The sequence below is a fragment of the Varanus komodoensis genome, unplaced genomic scaffold, assembly GCF_004798865.1.
Source record: "Varanus komodoensis strain SLA01 unplaced genomic scaffold, ASM479886v1 scaffold6_2, whole genome shotgun sequence".
NCBI lineage: Eukaryota > Metazoa > Chordata > Lepidosauria > Squamata > Varanidae > Varanus > Varanus komodoensis.
In genome coordinates, this window is record NW_025336346.1 from 640325 (window position 1) to 666717 (window position 26393).

Genomic DNA, 26393 nt, shown 5'->3' on the forward strand with positions numbered 1-26393 from the left:
GTACACCTGCACAAATATTGCACTAAATGCACAATAAATACAATACATGGATATAATTTGTGATCCTTTTATTCTGGGTAAGCATCCTCTAGGAAAAAGCTTAAATCCATTTGCCCTGATTCAGTACAGTGGATTAGAAGAGCACGGTCATCTTTTCCTGCTATAAATAAATAAATAACACTAACAGTCCTTAATAAATAACAAGCAGGAAACTACACATGTACAGGTAACCACAGAAGGTTTCTCCTGAGATGTAATGTCCAGCATTAAAAAAAGTGAGCCACACATATTACCAGAGCAACTCATTTTGTTCTACAATTTGATCCGATGGCTATAAATCATGCGTGTACTGCAGGAAGTGTCCTTCACTGCAAAAAAAGATACATTTGTGGGGGAGCTGTCTGGCATTAGTATACTTATGTATAGTTACAAAAACAGGGAAGGTGTTCAAATATTCTCTTCATAACTGTCATAGCAGTCCTTTGCGAGGCAGTTTCAGACTCAGAGTTGTTTTTTCTGAGGCAGCTTAGAAATTAGATTCTTGATATCGTAGAATTAGATTCTTGATATAGCAGAATCCTGAGCATAGACCTCTGCCACAAACATTTCTTCAGCCCAGCTCTCAACACTCAGCTGGATCATAATGCAGTCAAGGGAAATGAGTCTCTACAACCAAGCAAGGATGAGCTGAGGTATCTGAATAGAAGCTTAAGAAGGAAATGTCAAAGAATCCATTGGGGACAGCAAATTGTGATGTAGCTCAGCTTTCAGGAAGGTCACTCTCTCAGAATGTTAGCAGTCATGCTTTCTAGCAAGATGTAAGATTTACTTCTTGAAATCTTGATAGATGTGGTTGTCATGGTGCTCCAGGCCTCATTTGAAAACAAACACATAGTACAGACTAACACTTCCATTCTACACTATTTCTCTTGGATCACAACTGTAACTGAGTTGCAGCTACAGCCATTGCTAACTTAAGATATATCAGGGCTAGCCCTGTAAAATCAGCTAAGCCAGTTGAATGCACTCCAGATGTTGTTGGGCCAACTCCATCATCCCTGATGATTATTGGCCATGCCAGCTGACTGATGGCAAATGGTACAACAAAAGCTAGATGGCTGGCAGTTCCCCACCTGCTTTAGGGGGAAGTGAGGACTTAAGTCTTCAAGAAGATTCCATTATTGCCATGTAAACAAAGAAAAAAAGACCAGCACTCCAATTGTAAGTGGAATGGCTGTGCTAGAAGAACTGTGAACTGAATGTTTGTTTCTTGGAATACCCAAACCTGGATTTGGAAACAGATTCCTCATAGGCTTATCATTGTCTTGAGAATCTCAGGTCATTCACTTGCAAAAATGAAAGAAACCTCCACTCTGTCACACAGTGCCAGGCTATTGAAGACAATGCTCAGTTTTGCCCTCAAAGAACATAAACCAAAGAGCAGTGTTTGGAAAAGCAAAGCAGGAGGTGAAGAACCCAGATAAGATACCTTCAGTTCATAGTATCCAGGCTTGCCATAGTCCAGTGCAGAATGCAGGGTTATAAGAATTTTCTCCACATAACAGCAGGCTGGAGAGACAGAATATAATTGGAAAGCATCCCAAAAGGCCATTTCCTCACAGCAGAAAAGAGAATGCTAGAATATAAAGACAGGAGACTTAGTTCATCATTTCTTCCTGCCTCAAGCCAATCCCACAACACAGGGTGGTAAACCAGCGAGTTCAGCTCTTAGGAACCAGGTCCACTTCTAGCCCTGGTGGACCTCAGGTATACGAAAGGAGGTTGAGATCATAGCAGCCATCCACCTGAAACACAACACAGGAAATTATTTGTAGCAAAATTTCAATGGATTGGGAACATCATAAGAAGCATGTTTCCTCACAGACCCTATTCTCTCTCCAGTATTGGGGCAGCCAGTGCAGTCTAGTGAGCAGACTAGGACAGTTGTGGAAAAACCTGCTACTCTCTAGAAGTTGGACTTCAGCTTCCCTGAGTCCTACCCAGCATGGTCAGTCCTCAGGGAGGATGTGAGTTGTAGGCCAACATCCAGAGGGATGCAAGTGCCTCATCATTGGCTTGGGAAAAGTCAGATTCAAATTTGCACTGGCCTTACAGGCTGACTTCAAGTCAGCCACTATATTTTGGCTGAATTTCTTCATGTTAAAATGAGAAATTATACAAGAAACATTATGAGGAGGCAAGACTTATTGGGGAAGGCAACAATGCTAGGGACAGTTGGAGGCAGAAGAAGAAAAAAGAGGAAACCCAGTATGAGATAGCTCAGTTCCATAAAGGAAGCCACAGTTTGCAAGGGCTGAGCAAAGCTGTAGAGGATATTTTGGAGGATGCTCACCCATACAGTTAGCGTAAGCCAGGTATGATTTGACAGCACATAACGGCAACAACAAAATGAGAAAATTTCATGCAAGTCATCCTAAGCTCCTTGGAGAAAGGACACCAGATATTTCATATTGGCTGAAACATCTTTCATCAGGATTTTCGCTAGTCACAGTAAATGCATGTAGGAAACTTGCTATTAGGCTAAATTGACCTTTGGTCTGATCCAAAAGGGCAGACAGCAGAGTCTGAGCATAGAGGATGAAGGCATTTTTGAGATGTGGGAAAACTCCTTGAACTGCTCTGGCTGTGTTTGGGTTCTTACTGGACTCAGCTGAGGTCATATTCCCCCAAACAATCAGAAGCAGCAAGAAGAAACTAACATCAAAGCGTCCAATCTGTGCTGCTGGTTGGCTGGCTTGGAGCATCTCAGTCAGAACCCACATTTGCTGCAGTTCAGAAGACACTTTGTCAGCATCAGGGAGTTCCTGAAAGCAAAGGATAGTTAAATTAAAACCTGCTTTGGTTGATGTTACACTAGCCACACCAAAGCCACTTTCCCTCTAAGTGACTGTCAACAATTGGCAACCAGTCCCTTTTGTGCCTCTTAACTTAGGTACACATCCTCATTAGAAAACAGGCCTTGGTCCAAGTGACAATACTTACATCATGCAGGTTTGTTGGTTGTTCCTGAGGAGCTGTGTGAGAAAGCCAAGCAGGAAAGCCTTTCTGAGGACTCTAGAGGGGAAAAAAAGCCCTTAAAGCAAATGCTTCCCACACTCAACAGAGCAGAATGTGCTGGTGCATGCATACATAGTAAGCCATTTTACAACACCGATTTGGTCTTAGGCAGCCTTCAGACAGGCAAGAGGTGCTGACTGAATACTGCATATAGCTTTGGTGACTGCACCTCTAAAAGGATAGTGCAGAGTTGGAGAAGGTGCAGAGGAAGGCAACTAAAATGGTCGAGTGGCTGGAGCACTGTGCTATGGGAAGAGGTTGCAACATCTGGGTCATTTAGTTTAGAAAGGAGGCAAGTGAAGTGAGACATGAAGAGGTGTACAAAAGTATGCATGGTGTAAAAAGGTGGAGTCATTTTCTCCCTCATCCATAATACTAGAACTTGGGGTCATCCAAGGAAGCTGTTTGGTGGGTCAGACAAAAGGAAAATCTTCCTCATCATTTTCAGAGGATGTAATGATGGACACCAATTTGGAAGGCTTTAAAAGGAGAAGACTATACATGGCTATTAGTCCTGAAGACTATGTAACATCTGAGGCCTTCTGCCAAGTGCCACCTCCAAGGGAGGCTGACAGAGGGACAACAAGGGGCCTTCTCAGCAGTGGCCCTTTAACTGAGGAATGTTCTCCCCACCAAGGCTGCCTGGAACCAACCGTGGAATCTGCTCAACGCCCGGTTAAGCACTTTTGCCTAAGGCATTCAATGGCATTGACACTGATGTCAATCTAGTTGTACTGGAAAATTTGTTTTAGCTCCTTGAAGAGTTTTAGCTACCACTGATGTAAGTTAAGACTTTGAACTTGGGGATTTGCACACATCCAATGGACAGACTGATACACAGTGGTGGTGATCTTTGCCATCGCCAACTCTCATGCCTGGCTTTTTTTCTATATAGCTGTTTTTTGGCCACGTAGACAAATGGCATGGAAGGAGGCTGGGATGCCATGTGGATGCGGCATAAGCTATTGGCCCCAGCCTCCTCCCTCCCTGTCTCTGTCTTTCAACCTGGGAGAGGCAACAGCACAGCTCTTTTGGCATCACCTGCACACAGAGGGAAGGGAGGGCTCAGCCTTCAGGGTCCCAGCACAAAGGTCACAAGACCGTGCAGCCCAGACTCGGAATCATCCCATGCCCTCTGATCCAGAACTACACTGTAGATTGTTTTAAATGTTGTTTTAATGCTGTACACTGGAAATAATATGCTGTTTGCACTGTACTGTGTTTTTATGAACTCCCACACAGATTTGGCTACTGGGGTGATATAGATATGAAATAAATAATAAAATTACCACCAGTATCAGAGGCAGCATGCCTGTAGACAGCAATTGCTGGGGAATACAAGCAGCAGGTTGTTATTGCACTCATGTCCTACTGGTGGATTCCCACAGGTAGCAGGATGGCCTCTGAGCAAATGGAATGCTACCCTGCTTAGGTCTTTGGGCTGATGTAGGTTGGCTCTTATGTTTAAGTATACAATCTTATGCATACTTAGAGAGAAGTAAGTCTTACAGCTTCCAACATTCTGCAGCCACACTGGGAGATGTATGCTTTTTTTCTGTCTCAACTTGCATAAGACTGCATCCTTATTATATTTTTAGTGTGTCCAATAACTGATGTTTTCCAGGCTAATTAAAATAGTTAAAAGAATAAAATGCAATCTTAAACATTATAGGAATTGGTAAGCTATGTCTACAAAATGTAAGAACTAAGTCTCTAAACGGTTCTTTACAAATATTTGTGTTGCATGTTCTGAGGAAAAGGTGGGATTCTAGGATTCTCTCTAAGGAGACAATAAGGGACTATTTCTAGTTTACACAGAGGTATTTTTGGGTAGATAAGTTTGTACCCAAAGTTATTTGTACTTAGAATGGAGTCACCAAAATGAATGCACAAATGTTAAATTAACATTTGATGCAACCCAGCACAATTGTTTTCCCCACCTGGATTTTACAAGGTTTACTTTAGGGCCATGCTACTAGCCCTGTGCACACAAAAGGGCTCTGGCAGTTGCCACAATGAGCCTCACCCAAGAAGGGAATTCTACTTGTGGATCTCGGAATGAATCTAGAGGAAAGAGACTAACACTGTGCTTTTTCCTTGGATGACAGAATTCCATGAATTGAAGGAGAAGGTGGGCAGAGAGATGACACTGTCACCAATTCAATTACACAGGAAACTCAAAGAATATATATAAGAGCAGAAGAAAAGCCCTGCTGGATCAGAACAAAACCCGCCCTGTCCAGTGTTCTGTTGACACAATAACCAGCCTCATAAAACCACAAGCAGGGTGTGAATGCAACAGCACCCTTCTATCCATATTTCTCAACAACAGGCATACATAAGCATACTGCCTCTGGCCCTGGAACCAGCATTCATCAGGACTTTTCCTTCACGATCAGACCCTTTTAGAGCTGTGCAAATTGATGGCCATCCCTACATCTCGTGGAAGTAAATGTCATACTTCACTGTGGGGTGTGTGGAAGGAGTACTTAACTGTCCTGACTTCCTCATCAGTCACGTTCATAGGATGACCCCAAGTTCTAGTATTAAAGGAGAGGGAGAAAAATGTCTTCCTGGACACTTTCTCTACACCATGCATAATTTTCTACTCCTCTATCATGTCTTCCCTTACTTTTCTTCTTTCTAAGCTAAACAATTTCTAATTTTGTAATCTTTTCTCATAGAAGTGTTGCCCTTTTTAGCACCTTTTCCAATGCAAGTCTTTCTCTCTTTGTTTAGGCCCAGTTCCTTTTGGAAGTTCCCCAGAGAGGTCCGCCTGGTGCCGTCGTTATTTGTTTTTTGGCGCCAGGTGAAGACCTTTTTATTTAAACGTCATTTTAATTGTTAACAATATTTGCTTATTTATCTGGCCAGGGCAACTTCTTTTATATTTTTTATTTATTTTATATTGTTAATTTTAATTTTATATTGTTATTTTTGTATTTTATTGTATTTTATTGTGTTGTAAGCCGCCCCGAGGCTTCAGCAAGGGGCAGCATAGAAATTTTTTAATAAATAAATAAATACATAAAGTCCAAGTAAGCAATGGCTAAGCAGCCACAGAAGATGGATAGAATTCACTCCATAGAAGCTAAATTCTAGGTCTTAACTACCAGAGTGAATTACTTCCTTAAGAGAAGAGAACTTAAAGTTGGTTCGGTAACCCTGAATCAAAAGAAAAGATGCAGACACAGCATCTTCTCTAATTCAGTGTGGTGGCCTCGTATCCTCTTGGGAGAGCAGACAACTAAAGACCAGCCACCTATCAGTCCCTGGACCTTCTCCTAAATTAGACTTCACCTGACCTATTTTTACACAGATCAGCAAGTCAGTATAAAAACCCAGGAGAAAATGCAACCGTGCCTACAGAAGGGAAAGGTGCTCTTAGGAAAGGTTGTGCACACACCTTTTGACCTGCAGGGAAAAGCTGGAGCTCCTCAATAGTGAAATGCAGCCACACTGGGGATGGTTGGCGCAGGATGAGACGCAGGGCGGCCACCCGGTCCACATCACAAAGCATCTGACAAGAAGACAGCAAGGCATGACTGCATCAGCCCTTGCAGCAGTAAGGAACTAGCAATGACGCTAACGCACTACAACAGTGCAGCGAATACGATCCCCACTGGAGACAAGGAGGTATTACCGATCTGTTATCATACTACGATTTTTCATAAAAACTTCTCTGTTGAAAGGGCATCTCTCTTGGAATTGTTCATCTTGATGTCAGAAGACCAGCATCATGCAAAAAGCAACATCCTGTGCCACTTAGCGTTACCAAGACACTAACCATAGTGGAGGATTCAAAATGGGCTAGAAGACACTACCAGGAGTTATAGGGATGAAGGCCAAGGCAGAATTTTACAGTAATCTGCTGTGCAGAACAATTCAATTCACAGAGTGTTACACCTGGAGATCTAGAGAGATCCTGGCTCAGCCATGGACTAACTGGGCAGCTTCAGGTATATCACAATTTCTATGCCATAGCTTAGCAAATTCAAAAGAGTGACTGTAAGAACCCACTGCAAAGGGTATATTGCAAGGTTAAGAGAAGGTAAAGGCAATAAGATACTTTACATGTTAAAAAGTAGTGCAGAAATGAGTGACTGCATAATGGCTACACTTGGCTCACTCTATAGCGACTACCCTGCTTACAGTCTACCTTCTAACAGTATCCTGGTAGCCTGTGTGACAACTCCAGGGGCCAGAAAGTTGGGTTTCAGCTCAGCCACACTTCAAACTTTGCTGGGACAGTGACTTGGTACGACGATTCTGAGAAATATAGAAACAGAGCGAGTCAGAAGGGACCTCCCGGGCCATCTAGTCTGACCTCCGGAAGACCTCAGAAATGATTGTATGATGGCTTTGGGGGATTTTCTTATCACACAGGCTGGCGATCCTACTGAAGCAGAGGTCAAACTCTGCTTCAATATGGGGCAGTGACCCAGGCAGTTGAAGCAATTGCTTCTGAACAACGTTTCTCTGGATGTAAATTAAAGTTAGTTCTTTGGTGGTTTGAGAAGCTGAAAGCAAAGAAAAATAAAGCAACTGTGGCAGGGGACTTGCAATGACTCCAATCAATCACAGGCTGGAGAACACACAGTCTGCACTGCAGTAATACCAGAAGAGTAAGATTCAAAGTTGGCCAATGGAGCTATCTGAAATAGTAAGGAGAGTTTTGTATTTTAACAAGACAGATGAAATAATTGCTTGGTAGCTGCTGTGACTAATTTACCAGGCCCTTTGTAGAAAAAGTTGCTCCTGGTAGCTCTTCCGATTTTGATACATCATTTATAGAAGTGCCAGTTAGCTGGAATGCTATTTGAGCAGCCAAAAAAGCAGGTGGGATTCTTGGGAGAGGTGGGGAGAATGACATGTATACTCAGTCCGTGTACCTATTCACCTTCCTTTACCTAATGAAAAGCTCATCACAACTTCAACTGTACAAAGCTGTAGGCTAGCGTGATTGAGAATTACATCAGGATGGGATTTCCACCATTAATATTTTGCTTTTTTGGAGAGTGCCAAGCGCTTAGCAGTGTAAGTTCAAGTGGACTTGGCTATGCACCCCCGGTGAGGCTCACAACAGCCTGGCCAAAACCATCAGCCGTGGTCACCACTGAAAGATATCATCTGAGCCATCTTATGTATGTTTATCCAGAAGTAAAGCCCCAGAGAATTAAGTGAGACTAACTCCCAAGTAAGTGAGCATAAGATTGCAGCCTAGGAATATGAAGCCTCGACATTTACTGACAAATTCCAGAGAAGTACTCTTATAAGTTTGTTACAGCCAACAAAGACAGGATTCATGCTAATCCCTTTATGATACATTTTGCAGGATTTACTTAGTGATCTTCCTGCAGCACTTACTGTGCAGGCATGATATGAAAAGTGCAGGTTGCAAAATATGAAGGTTAAAACAGTGACGGTGAACCTTTTAGAGACTGATTGCCCAAACTGCAAACCAAAACACATTTATTTATTGCAAAGTGCCAACATTACAATAAAACCTGAAAACTGAGGTAATCATTTTAAAAAGAAAACTCACAGCCAGTCCAAGCAAATATATACATTTGAAGGGCAATGGGAGAGGTAGGACAGCTCGCGGCTAATGAGTCACAGCTTGGGACAGCATTGCCTGGCGCCGCTACAACTTTCTGCACATCTGCATGTCCACTGTGTGCGCTGTTAGCCAACGCTCGGCTGCTGGGGTAATACTGGGGTGATTTGGCTCGCATGACGACAGAGAGGGATCTGCGTGCCAAGTACGGCATGCATGAAAAAGATTCACCGCCACTGGCCTAACCTATCCCTGGTGCACTCTGCTAACACTAATAAAGGGGTGATATACCATTGAAAAAAGGGTGGTTTTTAAAAACCTTCCTTGAGGAGCTTTTTCTGCACAGCTCATCATTTCTGACCATTCTAAACACATTCCAACTATTGAAATTAGGCCAGGACACCTCATTTTTCTAACCCTAACCCTACCCAGGTGCAGACCCCTAAACCTAATATACGGCTAAAGTTCCATTCACAATAATGCATTTTGGAAATGCCGGCTTTGAGTAGCAATTTCTGCACAGCTCATCATTTCTGACCATTCTAAACACGCTTCAACCATCGAAATCATGCCAGGAAACCTCATTGTTCCAACCCTAACCCTACCGTGGTTCAGAACTCTAACCCTAATATAGGGTTAAAGTTCCATTGAAAGGAATGCGAATTTGAAAAAGCCCTCCATGAGTAGTTCCTACTGCACAGCTCATCATTTCTGCCAATTCTAAAAATATTCCAACCATTAAAACCATGTCAGGACATCTTGTTTTTCTAACCCTAACCCTATCCTGGTGAAGATACCTAACCCTAATTTAGGTTTAAAGTTCCAATGACAATAATGCAATTTTGAAAAAGCTGTTTTTGAGTAGCTCTTTCTGCACAGCTCATGCTTTTTGGCCATTCTAAACACATTCCAACCATCGAAATCATTCCAGGACACCTTGTTTGTCTAACCCTAACCCTACCCTAGTGCAGACCCCTAACCCTAATATATGGGCAATGTTCCATTGACAATAATGCAATTTTGAAAAAGGCCTTTTTGAGTAGCTCTTTCTGCACAGCTCATCATTTCTGCCCATTCTCAAAAAATTCCAAACATCAAATCAAGCCAGGACATCTGGGTTTTCTAACCCTAACCCTACCCTGGTGCAGAACCCTAACCCTAATATATGGGTAAAGTTCCATTGACAATACTGCGATGTTGCAAATGCCCTCTTTAAGTAGCTCTTTCTGCACAGCTCACCTTTTCTGGCCATTCCAAACACATTCCAACCTTCAAAATCATACCAGGACACCTCGTTTTACCAATCCTAACCCTACCCTGGTGCAGACCCCCAACCCTAATATATGGGTAAAGTTCCATTGACATTAGTGCGATTTTGAAAAAGGCGTTTTTGAGTAGCTCTTTCTGTACAGCTCATACTTTTTGGCCATTCTAAACACATTCCAACCACCGAAATCATTCTAGGACACCTTGTTTGTCTAACCCTAACCCTACCCTGGTGCAGACCCCTAACCCTAATATATGGGTAAAGTTCCATTGACGATAATGCGATTTTGAAAAAGGCGTTTTTGAGTAGCTCTTTCTGCACAGCTCATCTTGTTTGGCCATGCTAAACACATTCCAACCGTCGAAATTATGCCAGGTCACCTCGTTTTTCCAACCCTAACCCTACCCTGGTGCAGACCCCTAACCCTAATATATGGGTACAGTTCCATTCACAATAATGCAATTTTGAAAAAGCCCTCTTTGAGTAGCATTTTCTCTACAGCTCATCCTTTCTGACCATTCTAAACACATTCCAACCATGAAAATCATTCCAGAACACCTCCATTGGCTAACCCTAACCCTTCCCTGGTGCAGACCCCTAACCCTAATATATGGGTAAAGTTCCATTGACAATAATGCAATTTTCAAAAAGGCGTTTTTGAGTAGCTCTTTCTGCACAGCTCATCTTTTTTGGCCATTCTAAACACATTCCAACCTTTGAAATCATGCCAGGACACCTCGTTTGTCTAACCCTAACCCTACGCTGGTGCACACTCCTAACCCAGTATAGGCCTAATGACAACAATTCGATTTTGCAAAAGCCTTCCTTGTGTAACTTTTTCTGCATATCTCAGCATTTCTATCCATTCTAGGCACAATTCAATCATCAATAGCATACCAGTTCATCTCGTTTTTCTAACTCTAACCCAGTTATGGTGAACCTTTTAGAGACCAAGTCCCTAAACTGCATCCGAAAACCCATTTATTCATCACAATGGACCACCACTGGAATAAACCTGAAAATAGCCAGTTCAAGCAATATACATATATCTTTGGCAGCACACTGACCGGACGTGCAAAAGCTCGGATGAATCGCTGCTAATTTGTTGCGGCTTGTGACGTCATCGCCTGGCACCCCTACTCCTTTCCAAGCATGCGCAGGGTCCCTATCTACACTGTTACCTGGTGCTCAGCTGCTGGCTCAATGCTGGGGTGACTTGACTCATGTGCTGACAGAGAGCTCTGCGTGCCTGTTTTGGCACGTATGCCATAGGTTCGCCACCACTCAGTTAAAAAAAACCCCCCACATCGAAACAGCTGTATACAATGACAATGGAGGTAGAAATTCTGACCTGATGTCTGGAGAGAGAGAAGTACTCTTGGGAGCCTTCCTCTGTATGTGGGTTGGGCATCAGGCAGTAATTCCGCAAACAGGTCACCCATTTGGAAGGGCTTTCATTCCCACCATCTGCAGAGCTTCGGCGCTGCACTCGCATGGTCAAAAAGGCAGTGTAGTAGTTCTTGAACACAATCTCTTGCAACTAAAATAAGAAATAAGCAAGCTGTTTGAAACCTCAGTGAGCAATACATAACATCCTGCAGAAGGTTTGTGCTTGTGTGTGTGTGTGGGGGGGGGACTGATTCAAGTGAATTCCTCCTTTACTTACTCAGCAAACCTTCAAAGGCAGGTTCATCTTATTATTTCCCTATTACAAATAGGAGTAAAAGTAGAAAAGCTCATGTACAGCTATTCAATGCACCATCCTATGCATGTTTAAGATAGAAAAAATGGCCTACAACTGCCAGGATTGCCCAGGAACATAGGTGGGGTATTTATTTATTTATTTATTTATTTATTTATTTATTTATTTATTTATTTAATATCCCACCTTTTTCCCTTTCAAGGAACTCAAGGTGGCTTACATAATTCTCTTCCTCCTTCCTCCCTCAATTTCCTCCTCACAACAACAACCCACTGAGGTAGGTTGGACTGAGAGTCTGGGTTTAGCCCAAAATTATCCAGATACTTTTATGGCTGAATGGAGACTTGAACCCAGATCTCTTACATCACCAGACCAGTACTCAAACTGCACTTGAGTCTCAGGTCTTTCTTCTGCCTAAATTGGCATTAGATTGCACTCTGTAAATTAATGTCAGAGGTGAGATCTGAAGGTCCTTGTAGCTCGTCTTCTTTGTTTCAACACCAGCTATAGGGTTAAAATCACGATGGATTACAAACATGATCTGTTAATGGTCAGCACCCGCTCCAACATTTGGCTTTTTTTTCACACTTACGTCAATGGCCTGTGAGTGTGGGAGTAGAACGTCAATCACCACAACACCAGACCGACCTAGCTCAGTTCGCACATCGCCCACTTGCAGAGTTACTGGGCTCTTGACAGTGCAGGGCGCAGGCTCGCAGGCCATGGTCCCCATGCTGGAAGAAAGCAATGGACTCAGTTCAGCGGTGGTACAGAATAATCACAACCTCTGTCACTCCGTAATGGAGTTCAGGAAGCTCCACCCTTCCCGTGACCCTAACAGCATTTGGACCCTTACTCTGCAAGTGCCAGGGAGTCATATTCCCAGATCCCCGCTGCCTGGCCCCAGAGGCCCAGTGCTGCTGCTCCCACCCACACGCACGTGCCTCTATTGCAGCCATTTGTCCCAGCTGCGGCAGAGCTGGAGTGTGGCCTGAAGACCATGCAGGCAGAGGAGGAGCGATGTGGAGTGGTGGGCTCCCCACGGCCATTTAGGCTGACACACCCAAGCCCTTGGGCAGCCGCCCTTAGGCAATGCAAGAGGCCTGGCGCTTTGTGGGTTTTGTTTTTGTTGCACGAGTCTTGTGTGTGTGTGTGTGTGTGTGTGTGTGTGAGAGAGAGAGAGAGAGAGAGAGAGAGAGAGAGAGAGAGAGAGAGAGAGAGAATGTGGAATGGCGGCAGAATGATTAAAGAAGTTGTTGATGGAATGTGGAGGTTATTGTTGTAAAGTGGTTGCCTGAAGGATGTTGGATGTTGCTAAAGGCAAGCGGAGGCTATGATTGGTATGATGATAATGTGGATGATAGACTGAGGTTGAACGTATATTGTATAGGTTGTAATTGGAGTGTTAGTCTTGTGTGTATGTATGTGTTCCTGTGCTTGTCTGTGCCATAAGTGCTAGATTATGGAAGAGTGCAGGGGTACCCCAATTATAGTGTTTAGACAGGGGGAGACAGGGTCATGGAGACTGATTGGCCATCAAAGGAGAATGGGGGACCGATGTCTTACCGCTCTCCCATGTTCTGCTCTCTCCTCCAACCTGATGATATGCAGTAATCATGTCAGCCTACCCTTTGGCCCGGTGCTGCTGCTGTTGAATGCCAGGTCAGTACATAATAAGATTTTGCTCATCCACAATCAAATTGTGGAGAAGTGTGCTGAGCTGGCATGGATTACTGAAACCTGGGCAGGCAAAGCAGACAGAGTTGTTCTCTGCTTTGTCCCCCACATACTCGGTCTATTGCCTTGTGGGGCCAAGGAGGGAGAATGGCTGTGATTCATAGGAATTCCATCTCCCTCTCTATGCTTCCTGCCCACTCATGTCCAGGCCTTGAGTGTTTATCAACTCAGTCCTCTCCTTCCTTGCAGACCCTGTGGAGTGGAGCTGAGGGTGATGAAGCAAGCCAAAAGATAACTAGCGCACAGGAGGCAGAAAATACAGGATGAATCTGATCAAACGTAGCTTAGAGATCATTATCAAGCCTACTCAGTCTACCCAGGTGGACTCAGTTGCCAGGAGTGCCTTCTACCAGCTCTGGTTGATTTACCAATTACAGTCCTACTTGGATGAGTGTAGTCTTGCCACAGGAATTCCTGCACTGGTAACCTCCAGACTGGGCTACTGTAATGCACTTTATGTGGGGTTTCCCTTGAAGACAGTCCAGACTCTTCAAACGATCCAAACAGGATAACGTGGTTTCTGACAAGAACCAGTTCTCATGAACACATTACACCGGTCCTTCAACACCTGCACTGGCTGTCTGTTCCAGTTTGGGCTGAATTCAAGGTTTTGACTGAGATATATGAAGTTCCAAACAGCCTGGGACTACATTATCTTGCCTGCCCGTTGTTTAAGATAATCAATGGAGCCCCTCCTGTAGGTTCCTATCCCTAGGGAAGTTATGATGGAGGTGGCAAGGACGGCCTTTTCTGTGGTGGCACCCAAATTATGGAACACATTGCCATTGGAGATTCGTCAGATGCCTATTTTGTTGAGTTTTAGGCACATGATGAAAACATTCCTTTTTTGATGCACCACCAAACTATTTATATGACAGCACTGATTTTAATTTTAATTTATTTTTAATGTTTTGTTGATATATATGTGTGCGCTTTATTTTGTCTATTTATTTCAATATTTTAATTGTATTATTTTATTATTATTGATACTTTATTGTGATGGCTGCCCAGCCAGCATTATGCTAACAGGCCGCTTTTATACAAATTTATTTATCAAAAATAAACCCATCAACAAGCCATGTTCTGCAGATCAGCTGGGAAACACAGTTGCTCTGTGTCATAGATCTGATACTGCCACTTAAGAAAAGCTCATATTTCGGTAGACTTCATGCAGCTGCAATCCTATGCACTACTGCTTGGAAGTATGCCACATTATACTCAGCTGCACACACCTCTGAATAAACAAGCATGAGGTTGAGCCCCTCATGGCAACAGAGAACTTTATTATACACCAAACTAAATGCAGCAGTGATGGGTTGGGTCCATACTTAGAGTAGACCCAATGAAATAAATGGGACTTAGATTCCAATAGGTCTACTTTATATATGACCAAGTTTGGATCAAACCAAAAACAATAACAATGAAGATAATGATGTTCCCATTGGATTATACTGGCAAAGCCAGAACAACCCTTAACAGAGCCTAGGAACCCATGCTCTGGTAACCCCCTGATTGGACTATTGTAACACTCTCTACATGGGGATGCCCTTGAAGATGGTCTAGATACTTCAGTTGGTCCAGAACAGAGCAGCCAGGCTTCTAACAGGGACTGGTAGATATACACACGTAACAGTGGTCCTTTACTGCCTGCATTGCTTCTAACAGAAGTCCAGGCTCAATTTAAGGTGTTGATGATGACTTTTAAACCCCTAAATGGTTTCGGCCTGGGTATCTGAAAGCCCGCCCCAAAGATCTGGCTCACAGGTCCTTCTTCAGGAGCTCTCTTTGAAGGAGATCAGAAGCATGGCTACCCGAAGAAGGGCCTTTTCTGCATTGGTGCCCCAGCTTTGGAACATGCTCCTCAGAGAGGTGTGCCTGGCACCAACGCTGTGTTCATTTCGAGACCAGGCCAACACTTTTTTATTTTCCCGGTATTTTAAGAGCTGATTTAGGTTTTTATTGGGTTTTGTTTATCTGATGCTGCTTTTTACTGTTGTATTGCTGTCCTGAGACCTCGTTAAAGGACGAGGTTAAAAATGCCTTAAATAAATAGATACATAAATAACAGGCCCAGGACAAGTGACGGGTAACGTGAAGGCTCCCAACACCCCCGCAAGCAACGGCTCAGCTCCGTCCTCCGAGTCCCTCCCGGCGCTTCCGTAGCCCGCCCAGTTCCATTGTGAACTCCCGAGCATCCCTAGGTCACCAGGACGACTCGCCTGCCCGGGCAGCCTGACCGCAGACGCTTCCTGCTCCTTGCCCCGCAACCGTCCCTCTTCCTTTTGCCTCGTCGACCTCCCAGTGTAAACCCGAGACGGGCGCAGACTGGGAAGATCGGCGGCTTTTCCTCGCACCTGCTTGACAAGCGAATGCCACTACAAACATGGCAGCATCGCGCGTCACGGACGTTGCCACTACTACCGAGCGGGTTCCGAGGGCGGAGCCTTCGTTGCTACGGTCACGTCACATCCCGTTTAGAGGCGGGAGAATCCGCTGAGAAGCAGGAGGTTTCTTGAAGTTGTCCCTCTAGTATGGAAAATATAGTGACGTGTCTGGCGGCGGCCTGAGATGACGCAATTCACTCGCCCTTTTTCGTTCTTTTGTTGCTACGGCAACGGGGTAGCTTACAGCTTGATTGGCTGAAAAGTCCGGCTACTTTTGGTCGGGATTGGATGGCTGGGAAGCTAGGCCACGTCGGGGACATTGATTGGTCGAATGGTTCGAACGGAGCTTGACGGGGATGTCGTGGAGGCTTGTTCTGTCTAGCGCGGGTGGGGAAGCGCTTCTGGGCTGGGACGGGAGCGGCAGGTGAGTAGCCGGAGCGGAGCGCGGAAGGCTCTTTTCGGGCTTGCCTTCGTGAGCTTCGCAGCGTTTAGGCCTGGTTGCTTTAGCTCACCGCGCCGAGTACCGAAGGCTTGCGGCAGCGGTTGGGCTCTGGAGGCGCCGGCCAGTTTTGCACGGCTGGACGCCACAGGGAGCTAAGACAGGTAGGCTTGTCCTGGCTGAAAGTGGGGCTGGTGGTCAAGGAACGCTCTGGGGTCTCTACAGCCGAGGGCTCACCCTTTTCTCTTTCCCCCACCCCCAGACAAGGATGAAGGCACTGATCCTAGTGGGGGGCTATGGCACGCGACTGCGGCCCCTGACCCTCAGCATCCCCAAGCCGCTGGTCGAATTCTGTAATAAGCCCATCCTGTTGCACCAGGTGGAGGCCTTGGTGAAGGTAGGATTCAGTACCAACCTCAGGTGTGTCTGCACGAGTGGTCAGGCTGATGCTGGGTGGTGTTGACTTCATTGTTTTGTTTCTTGAAGACGTTTGTGGAAGGTTGAAGGTCAATAGATGAAGCTTTTTAGGCTGTTGCGGTATTTCCTTGTGGATGAAAGTATTACTGGTTAATATCTTTCTGCCAAAGCAGGAAGACACCGAAACTTTGTTAAGAAGAACCTGGAGTGAGGGAACAGGCATACTCATACTGGGGAGTGTACAGATTGATGCTTCACACTTTCTGCTTAAGGAACATTTCATCTGTAGGCATTTTCTGTACTCTTCTAATGCATTGAGGGCAAATTAAGTTACCATGATGTACAGAAAATTGGACAGCAAATTGCAAAATGATCTGTGTGTTTGGTATCTTGATTTGTGGCTGGAAAAAGTGCACAGACTGATTTCTAAATTCAGTGCACAATCACAGACTAATTTATAAATTCAGCCAACAGTCCATTTCCCACTTTAGGACAGGAATGTATGAATTCTAGCTGCTGCTCTGTGTAGCATAACTACTTCCTAGAGTAATCATGATCTCAGTCAGTAGTCAAGTCAGTTTTTGTCTCCCTACCTCTAGAATAGTTTCTTTTGGGTGATAGTACTGAATGCCAATTTACACCTCCCTGACAGGCAGGTGTAAACCATGTGATCCTTGCTGTCAGCTATATGTCTGAACTGCTGGAAAAAGAGATGAAAGAACAAGAACAAAGGGTAAGTGTTCTGAAGTCAACAATTCCTGGGCTGCTTACTAGAATGGGATGCTGTAGAAAGGTAGCCATCTATCTGGGAGACAACTCAGACCTGCTACATTTGCTAGGATTCCCTCTTAATGTGGAATAATTTCTTAAAAAGCTGCTTATCTACTACCACACCAGATCATTCCCACAAAAAAATTATGCTCATGCTAACTAATGATTATTTTTTCTACTACTTATTATCTAGAGATTTGACAGGTCACTTTAACATTGGGGCTTTGCTCCTGCATGGAAAAGGATCTGTTTTAGACTTTGCTGAGTTAGCTACCCTGTCTGTGTTAGTATCTTGTCTGTGTGAAATTCAGTACAGGCAGTCCCCAAGTTATGAACAAACTGTACTGACAAATGAACTGCCATAAAACCTATTAATTTTTTTCAAAAAATGCAGAAAATTGACATCACCACAGGGAGAAGGGAAGCAAAAGCGGGGAAAGGGAAGGCATCCAAAGCATTACCATAGAAAGGGAGGGAGCAAAAGGGGAGAGCAAAAGGGGAGAGAGGGAGGCCTCCAAAGCATGCCTTCCTGCCCTGCCCATCCAGAGAGGGAAATAGCTCAGCATTTCCTTTCTGCAAAGAGGCGGCACTGGTGAGTTTGAGTGGTGGGAGGGCTAGAGATATTCCACTTAGGGTCCTGTGACCCTAACTCCCGCGAATGTGGAGGGCCAAGTATATGTGATCCGACTTGCATACAAATTCAACTGAAAGATGAATTTTTGTTTTCTCAGGAACAGAACTAGTTCATAACCTGGGGACTGCCTATACTATGTTTTTTTTAAAAATAGCTTATAGCTAGCAAAACAATGTGTTTTCTATACTGTGATTTTAACAGAGGTTAACTAAATCAAAGTCATACCCTTAAATACTGTCCACTTCTGATATTTTAAATAGCTGGTTTTTAGTGCTATTCTATGCTGCTTTTCTGCGGCTTCTGCTAAGGAAGGATTTCTGGATTCAGATTAACTGCTTGATAAACTAGCTATAAAAGTGTTGCTGAAGTCCAGAATGAAGGAAAGGATCCAACTGTAATGGTTTCACTTTTGCTCCATTTTTATGACTCCATACAGTTTATCTACAGGCAGTTTACTTTGTCTTCATTTTTCACAGAGACAACAGCTGGTCTACAACTGTACTTCAGACTTCCCAGTGTAAAGTGTTCAGCATTGTTACTGCTGTTGCATTGACTGTACAGTCTCTTATATTTGGGGCTTCAAGTGTGCCTCATGCCTACTGGATGGATCCTAAAATAAGTTGTCTTGAGGAAGTAGTCTGCACCTATCTACAGCTCCCCAAAAGCCTCTCTAGTGGGTTTGGGGTCCCTGCTGGGATGGGAAGCAGAGACCTTTTGGGTAGAAAAGGGAATGAGAAACTTAAGGTGCAATTCTATGCAAGCTTAGACAGGAAAAAAAGACCTACAAATCCAGAACACCCCAGCCAGCTATTATGGGAGGTGTAGGCCTTTTTCTGTCTCAAAGTTGGATAGGCTTGCACTGTAAATTAACTTTTCTTAAGATCCAAGCCATTGGTGCCGAACTTGTATTTACAGCTTGGTAACTGCTGAGATACCAAACAAAGTTTATTTAAAGTTCTGTTGAACTACATGGACCTGCTACCAAATAAGTATGCTTAGGATTAGGAAGTTAGAATGATCTCTTTTAATTAAGTCATCTTTAATTTATGCTGTCCATTTGTAGATTTACTAGAGCAGGTGTTAGCACAACTTAGAACAAAGCCCACATTCTTCATGTTGCCATTAGTCATTCAGTAATATCATTATAATTGGCTTGCCCTTTTCAGAGAGGGCTTTTGGAAGTCAGGTGAGTGGGCATGGGGATCTTATGGCAATTACAAGAGTAGGCAGCTCCTCCAGATATTTTGGACTACAGCTCCCATAATCCATGATACTTGGCTATACTAACCACCCAGAGAGCTTTGGCTTTGGGGTGGTATATAAATAGACAAATTGGGTATTGTTTATGGAAGTTGTAGTCCAAAACACCTTGAGGACAACAAGTTGTAGAAGGTCACACTCATTCTTTTATTTTCTAAATTTTGTTTTGTTTTCCAGTTGGGCATTCACATTTCCCTGTCGCATGAGAAGGAACCACTGGGCACAGGTAACTGATGTAGCCAGTTCCTGGCCAGTGGGCTTGAATTACTGGATTTAGGGGGAGTCACTGTGGGATTAGAATCTAATCTTTTGGCAGCCTGAAGTGTCCTGGCTGCACATATATAAAAGATTGGTTACTTATTTGTAACAGCAGTTTTATCTGATGAAACTTCCTTAGGTACCTAGTACAATGCATGTTGGTTATGGTTGCTGTAGGGCTTATGAATAAGTCAACTCTGATGAACTCCAATTTCCTCTGCAGCTGGCCCCCTGGCCCTTGCACGCGAGCTGTTGACAGACAGTGCAGAACCATTTTTTGTGCTCAACAGCGATGTGATCTGTGACTTCCCCTTCATAGACATGATGCGCTTCCACAGACATCATGGGAAAGAGGGCACCATTGTGGTAGGTATTTGAGGTGCAGCAGATGCACGCTTGAATGCTTTATTGCACAGGACTTCTAGAGGATCTTTTCTGATTGCTAAGAGCAAAGTCTGAGCACAGCAGGCTAATTTAGGATATGGGAACCACCAGCTCTTAGTCATTAGCGAAAACTGTAGTTTTATGAGCAAAGGGAAACTAACTTGCCACAACTGCTTCTGATGCTGACTTTGCTTGTAGGTGACAAAAGTGGAGGAGCCCTCCAAATATGGTGTAGTGGTATGTGATGCAGATACTGGATGTATACACCGCTTCGTGGAGAAACCTCAGGTTTTTGTCTCCAACAAGATCAATGCTGGCATGTACATCTTAAACCCAAGTGTGCTAGAGCGGATCCAGGTATGCAGAAGGAAGGATGGAAGAGAGTGTGCGTAGAACTGCCTGTCTGAGGTTCCTGGGGCTGTGATTCTAGTTGGGCTTCATGTATATTTAAGTTCTGAAGCAAGAATGATCAAGTGACTGAACTCTTGCCTCCTCCTAGCTGCGGCCTACCTCGATTGAGAAAGAGATTTTCCCAGTGATGGCAGAGCAAGGACAACTGTATGCCATGGAACTACAGGGTAAGGACTATGTCATGTAATACCACTTTGGGAACATGTTGAAATATTCAAAATTATGCCTTCCTGGGAGGCTGTCAAAACTAAAGGTGATTTACAGAGGTTATGCTGGACAACACTACAGTAATTTAGCAAGGTCCTCTGGAAGCTAGAGGTGCAGTTCAGCAGCAAAATAACACTAGGAAGAAAGAATTCAAATAGCATACCATATGCCATCTTTTAACAAATGTACAGCCTATTTTTATTCTCTGGAACATTTTTTGAGTTCAGGTGAAATCCTAGATTGCTATCCACAATTCTCCAACCTTAAAGATTATGGGCACCAACAGCTCTCAGAAACATTTAGACAGTTGATACATTTGACCCCCAAATGTTTTCTTCCCCCTTGCAAGGGAAAGAGGTTGAGGTGCTGCTTGGGTTTGGTGGCCTCACTCATTCCATCCTTGTCCCCTAGTGCCTGTTGCAAAGATGATCTTCCATCTTCAGTTGCTTCAGAAAAGTGGAGCGAGTCCCCTCTGCAACTTTGGAAGGCTTTTCCAAGGCTGCAGTAGAGGATTTGCTCTTCTCCCGTGGCTGGCCAGACTGCATCTACTGAACGTGGGATTGTACCCTTAGAGAACTTAGCAAAGTGTCACTGTGTACATTACTATATACCTTCAGGAGCAGAGACAACATGCCTCTGAATACAGTTGCTGTGAAACAGTGTTGGGAGAGGGTCTACTGTCATCATGGCTTGCTTGTGGGCTTCTCTAAGCCTTCTGATTGATCAGAGTAGGAAAACAGGATGCTGGACCAGATGTTCCTGTTACTGAATGTGCTGAACTGATCACAAAATGCAATTCAGAGTAGCAGCATTTTATTTTGTTAATGCTCTTCAAAAACTTGTTAAAAGCATCCCTGTCTAAATGTCAGCATTCAGTCTCCCCTGAAGAATGAACAGGATTTGCTTATCGCAGGTTATTTCATAGCGCTGAAGCATTTGGTGCAATGCACTGAGCAGTGTTACAGCCTTGGGAAACAAACGAACCTGGTGCTTCTAGTATCTTAAGAGGAGAGTGACTAGAAAGCATGATGTTGCTTCCTTCCACATGTCCTCCAGGTCTGGAGCTTGATTGCCCATCTGCTACTATGGGTAGAGCTCCTCCCACTTAGGTATTTAATTAACATCAGTGACCCTAGTAAAAGTTCTGTCCAAGGATACTGGTGTTGTATTAACCTAGATTTTGTCATCGCAGGGTTTTGGATGGACATCGGGCAGCCCAAAGACTTTCTGACGGGCATGTGTATGTATCTGCAATCGCTGCGACTGAAGCAGCCTGAGCGGCTTCACTCAGGACCGGGCTTCATGGGAAATGTACTAGTGGTAATTAAACTCTTGTATTATTGGAAGCGAGGAGAGCAAGCAGCTTTCAGTAGCAGTCAGTCTAGAGCTGGTTATATGTGAATTGGACAAGAAAGCAGTAGTTCTTGGTATCTACTCTCTTGGGGTCTAAAGCTGTGTGGGAATGTTGCTTACTGCTTAGTTTCCTCAGAGAAGAAAGCTGCTTCCTGGCTTGGGGACCAGGAAGCTTCCCAGGGAAAACCACAATGTTCTTTCATGCCAGTTTTTATCCCATTTCAGGACCCAACTGCCAAGATTGGATCAAACTGCAGTATTGGTCCAAATGTCACCATTGGGGCAGATGTGGTGGTAGAGGATGGGGTTCGGATCAAGCGCTGCACTGTTCTGAAGGGTTCCCGCATCCGTTCTCATTCTTGGCTGGAGTCCTGTATAGTTGGCTGGAGTTCTTCAGTGGGTCAATGGGTGAGTGATGATTGTAGTTAGTCAACGACATGGCTGAGCTCTGGAGGGCACAGGATGCATAAATGCTGTGGATCTTAGTTATCCAGTTGGGTTTTCACTCCTTGGACAAACTATGTTTCTACCCCATGCATGCATGTGTGTACTCTCTTAAACACTGGACCGCTACCTTTGAAGATATGTGCAGTCCCCTCATACTGAGGGCCAGTATAGTTAAAATGACGTTTGCTCCATACATTCCCAGTCGAGTATCTTTCAGTGCTGCTCTCAGTCCAGAAGTGTCCGTCATTTCCTCTTTGCGGCGTGAGTAGCAGCTGACTGAGTAAGCTGTGTGTGCAGGGAACAGGGAATAGGCTTAACTGTTCCCTGTAAACTCTCCAGGCATTAAACTGGCACCACCCCCCTCACCATGTGCTTAATTAGCAGCCCTGGGCAAGGAACTGTTCAGACCTGCCTCTCGAATCACCATGTACATGGACTGCAGCAGCAAGTAACCTTCCAGCCAAGTCCATCATATCAAAGTTCTTTTTCCTAGCCCAGCAGAGGGGCTCTAAAATGTAACTGCATCCCATGCTTTTCTTTCAGGTGCGGATGGAGAATGTGACAGTGCTGGGTGAGGATGTCATTGTGAACGATGAACTCTACCTCAATGGTGCCAACGTGCTCCCTCACAAATCCATTGCAGAGTCAGTACCGGAGCCACGCATCATCATGTAGCAATTCCGGGTGTTGAGCGCTGCACCAGCTAATAAGGCTGTGCCCCTGCCTTGCCCTCTACTTGGGGCATCCCTGCCCTGTGTGCCTTGACAGAAGGGGCTTGCTGAGTTTTCAACTAAACTTTTCTCTAAATTAACACTTTGCCCCACTGCTGACCTCCTATCCCTTTGCTGGGGTCCTGGGAATACCTTGGGAGCTGGAACACTCTTCAGGATCATGCTTGGGAAGAGGGGTAGGGGAGGAGAGCCTGGTACAGCTCCAGCTTTGTCCTGCTGCGCAGAAATGCCCTGATTTGGAAAGCTACCCTAATCAGCAATGGGGAAATGATCTGCTTGTGCAATAAACTGTAATACTGTAATAGTTCTGTTGCTCCCATGGAACAGGCCCAGGTAGGGCTGGAGAGGTGAATGAGCAGCATGCTACTTCACGATGGTGTTTCTTGCTCCTGCAGCAGTGCTCTTCTCTGGAACTCTACTGCCTTACAGAACTGGACTCCCTTCACTCCATACAGCCAATAATCAATGCTTATATTGTTCAAGAACCTGGGACAGCTTTCTGTCATGTAATGAAAACAAATGAAGTTCTGTTATATTGTAATCAATGGATGCCATATCTTATATATTGTCTGTCCTATGAGAAGAGCGAAAGATGATGGTGCTGGTCCTTGAAACAGCTCACCTTTACTGTTTTCTTCCTTTAAAGTATCCCTGCAGCCCCAGTGCCAATGGGTTGTTGCTTGCATTCTAGAAAAGGATTTTACAATTGCGGAGAAGAATACATATCTCACAACTGTTAAGGAATAATAATTTAATATTCCATTTTATGGAAGTAACACCCCTTCCAGTTTGGAGGAGCTTAGGGAGAGAGACAATCATAGATGCACATAAGTTAAATTTCTTGCTCCAAGCACAATGTTTGCTGCCCTCCCCAACACTTCTGGTTACAAATCACACACAGTTAGTAAATTAAAAAGAAACACCCTTGTCTGTTCTTGGACAGTACAGGCAGCCTGGTCACACAGTGAAGGGCTGGTGCCATAAGGCACCTTCTGCTGGTAGAAGATAGCAGTGCAGGCAGGATCGCTCCTGCTAAAGCCCATAAAATCAGCCTAATTTGTACTTCTCCCAGCCAGTATCCCACAATGAACTGGCCCCTCCTGTGTCTGATTTTTTCCCTTGGAGAAGCTCAGAAATCCATTTAGACACACCTCTGGCATTGTGGGCTTCATCTCTGCATGTGTTGTTTACAGCACAGTGTGCCCTTTGTTGCATCACTAAGCTTGCACCACAAACGCACGGCCTGGTGTTCTGCTATACTTGGTTAGCTGTCAGGAGCCAGAATCCCTAGGAGCAGATTCAGATTTTTTAGATGGACAGATTACACAGACCTGCACCACTAGATTGTGCATGGAAGAACTGTGTGGCCGCATCTCTCTGCTGCCCAGGGTAATCCTCGAGTGGCTCAGGCAGAGGGGCCACTGCATGGTATACCCACATAAATATTTGAACCAACTCTCTGCTCCCACATGCACAGTCAAATGGCAAAGTGCTGCAGCAGCAAAAAACACACTTGGCTAGTGAGCAGCTGGACTCACGGGATGGAGTCCGGCTGTAGGAACAGCTTTCAGTCCATCATGGAGCCGCTACGCCACAGTTGATGTGTTCAGGACAGGCTTTCCTGGGGCAGATACAGGAAAGGAGCTACAGAATCAGGCTGAGGTAGAGAACCTGAGAATGTTCAGCCCCCTTCTACATACCCACAGAGAAACCCCAGTGCCTGTTGGAGTCAAAAGACCACAACAGAAAGTGTCCCTAGATTCAGGGGGATTAAAGGATACAATGTGGCCCAGCTGGCGCATACAGTGGTGCTTGGCCTGCAAGAGGTGTTATAAATAAAACTGAGCTCAGCTGTACTGAACAGCAGCCACCTCTGACAGAGGTGCTCTCGGAGCAGGGTGAGCCCACCATGTGGAGAAGCTGCCCAGGCATGTGGCCCTGCCCTGCAGGGTCCAGGCACTAGGAGGTGGCTGGCTTAATGTAATCATCCACACCCGTGATGGTAGCTTTGCAGAAGAAGCAGTCCTTGTTGTTCATCAGGTGCTGGTTGATACAGGCTCTAGAAAGATGAGAGGAGGAACCCTTCCATCACTGTTCAAAACGACAAGGCAAACCTCACTCCACTCTTAAAAATAGGTTCCCTAACTGGCGTAATAGCAAATTAACAAAATTTACTATTTTGCTTGTCTGGGAGAGGGCAAGGCAGCCTGCAGTCACTTTTGCTTCTGGTAGTCAACGATGGTTAAAGAAAAAGGGGCACTGAAGCCTTCCCTCAACCCCTGGGAATCCTCCTTAGTTCATCTCGAAGAATTAACCACACATTTTTAAGTCATAGCTTTACAGACTGAAAGGTTAAAAGCGTGCTTCAAATAACATGCTGATTCCCAGGATGATGAATGCTACAACCAGAGTTAAAATTACATGGCTGAACTGCAGTCATAGAAATTGCATCCCTCTAAAATCTGGATGCTTAAGCAGCCATTTAGGATGACTGGCGTAGGGGTGAGGGGCTTGAATTGCTTCCAGCCAAGATAACTATTGAGGGGATTTCAGTGCAGAAGCTTCAGGGGATCCACATAACCACAACCAAATTGGCTTGGTATGTGTCTGTACTGCATTCCAGCCTGCCTGCCTGCCTGCCATCTGATCAGCAGACCAAAGTAGGGACAAGCACTCTTCCCCAGGGGATTACTCACTTGCATGACTTGTGGGAGCATGGCTTGAATACAGCAGAGATTGGATGTGCGTAGCAAATAGGACACAGATCCTCCTCACTGGTTGGCTGCAACAACAAAACAAAAGTCCCTCAGGACTGGAACAGCAGCTCTTTACAGACAACAGCACGCAGTTTCACACTGGACACTTGAATCTGAACCTGCAGGTAGCCCTGGATCCTCTGTGCCAGGAATTCAAAAAAATCTCAAAGCGTGCTACCAGCCGTGCAGTTCCATGGAAAACAGCTTCACTGGCCAGTTTGAAGCCTCTAATCCCTGAGGAGGGCAACAGGGTATCTCTGCTTTCTTTGTCTACAAAATGTGCAAATGTCTTATTTTCTCCTGTTCTTTAGGCTATTCAAAAGCAGTTCCACCCACAGTGGGATTATCCCTTCTGTACTGGTTTCCCAAAGTCAACCAGCACATAAGGCCAAGACTGATTCTTCTAGTGCCCTTGTGGACACATGAATTGAAGTCTATGCAGCTACTGTACCAATGTTGTCAACTGGAGCATGACCTCCCAAAGGTTGCTAAAGTTAACTTTGATAATGTTTCTGTGATACCCACTGTCTACAGATGTATACAGTAGCACTGTTTTAGTCCATTCAGAAAACATGATGCTTAATTGCCTTTTTCATAGGA

At 44.6% G+C, this 26393-nt stretch overlaps 3 protein-coding genes across 10 annotated transcripts in view; 1 reads left to right on the top strand and 2 right to left on the bottom strand.

Annotated features, from left to right (window-relative positions):
• Positions 1–53: 53 nt before the first annotated feature.
• On the bottom strand, positions 54–15744 carry NICN1 (nicolin 1). 3 transcript variants are annotated; one of them, XM_044451128.1, is made up of 7 exons: positions 15561–15744; positions 12197–12338; positions 11254–11442; positions 6485–6598; positions 3004–3075; positions 2721–2825; positions 54–1805 (listed from the first exon to the last, which is right to left on the bottom strand). In XM_044451128.1, exons 2-7 carry the CDS (start codon positions 12335–12337, stop codon positions 1764–1766), a joined length of 663 nt encoding a protein of 220 aa, XP_044307063.1. In that variant the 5' UTR covers position 12338; positions 15561–15744; the 3' UTR covers positions 54–1763. The 3 variants fall into 3 exon arrangements, with proteins under 3 accessions (XP_044307063.1, XP_044307064.1, XP_044307065.1); XM_044451129.1 differs by having other exon boundaries at positions 15696–15726; XM_044451130.1 differs by lacking the exon at positions 54–1805 and having other exon boundaries at positions 2726–3075.
• Positions 15745–16066: 322 nt separating this feature from the next.
• Positions 16067–23578, top strand: GMPPB (GDP-mannose pyrophosphorylase B). 3 transcript variants are annotated; one of them, XM_044451505.1, is made up of 10 exons: positions 16067–16149; positions 16427–16561; positions 17234–17314; positions 19424–19472; positions 19728–19870; positions 20087–20245; positions 20388–20466; positions 21699–21826; positions 22085–22267; positions 22850–23578. In XM_044451505.1, exons 2-10 carry the CDS (start codon positions 16433–16435, stop codon positions 22979–22981), a joined length of 1083 nt encoding a protein of 360 aa, XP_044307440.1. In that variant the 5' UTR covers positions 16067–16149; positions 16427–16432; the 3' UTR covers positions 22982–23578. The 3 variants fall into 3 exon arrangements, with proteins under 3 accessions (XP_044307440.1, XP_044307439.1, XP_044307441.1); XM_044451504.1 differs by lacking the exon at positions 16067–16149 and adding an exon at positions 16165–16328; XM_044451506.1 differs by lacking the exon at positions 16067–16149 and having other exon boundaries at positions 16489–16584.
• A 195-nt stretch (positions 23579–23773) lies between these two features.
• RNF123 (ring finger protein 123) overlaps positions 23774–26393 on the bottom strand; it is a 116671-nt gene continuing 114051 nt past the window's right edge. For all 4 annotated transcript variants that reach the window (XM_044451498.1, XM_044451497.1, XM_044451500.1 and 1 more), the window contains exons 38-39: positions 25734–25819; positions 23774–25096 (exon numbers count right to left, since the gene is read on the bottom strand). In XM_044451498.1, coding sequence (XP_044307433.1) covers positions 24997–25096; positions 25734–25819 — 186 coding nt within the window. In that variant the 3' untranslated portion in view covers positions 23774–24996. The remainder of the gene's footprint in view (positions 25097–25733; positions 25820–26393) is intronic.

Coding starts and splice junctions, on each gene's coding strand:
- NICN1 (XM_044451128.1), bottom strand. CDS start 12,337: ATGGGGACCATGGCCTGCGAGCCTGCGCCCTGCACTGTCAAGAGCCCA. Junction 6,599..11,253: donor TCTCTCTCTCCAGACATCAG/GTCAGAATTTCT, acceptor TCTTCTTGTCAG/ATGCTTTGTGATGTGGACCG. Junction 2,826..3,003: donor AACCAACAAACCTGCATGAT/GTAAGTATTGTC, acceptor CTTTGCTTTCAG/GAACTCCCTGATGCTGACAA.
- GMPPB (XM_044451505.1), top strand. CDS start 16,433: ATGAAGGCACTGATCCTAGTGGGGGGCTATGGCACGCGACTGCGGCCC. Junction 20,246..20,387: donor GTGTGCTAGAGCGGATCCAG/GTATGCAGAAGG, acceptor GCCTCCTCCTAG/CTGCGGCCTACCTCGATTGA. Junction 20,467..21,698: donor GTATGCCATGGAACTACAGG/GTAAGGACTATG, acceptor TTGTCATCGCAG/GGTTTTGGATGGACATCGGG.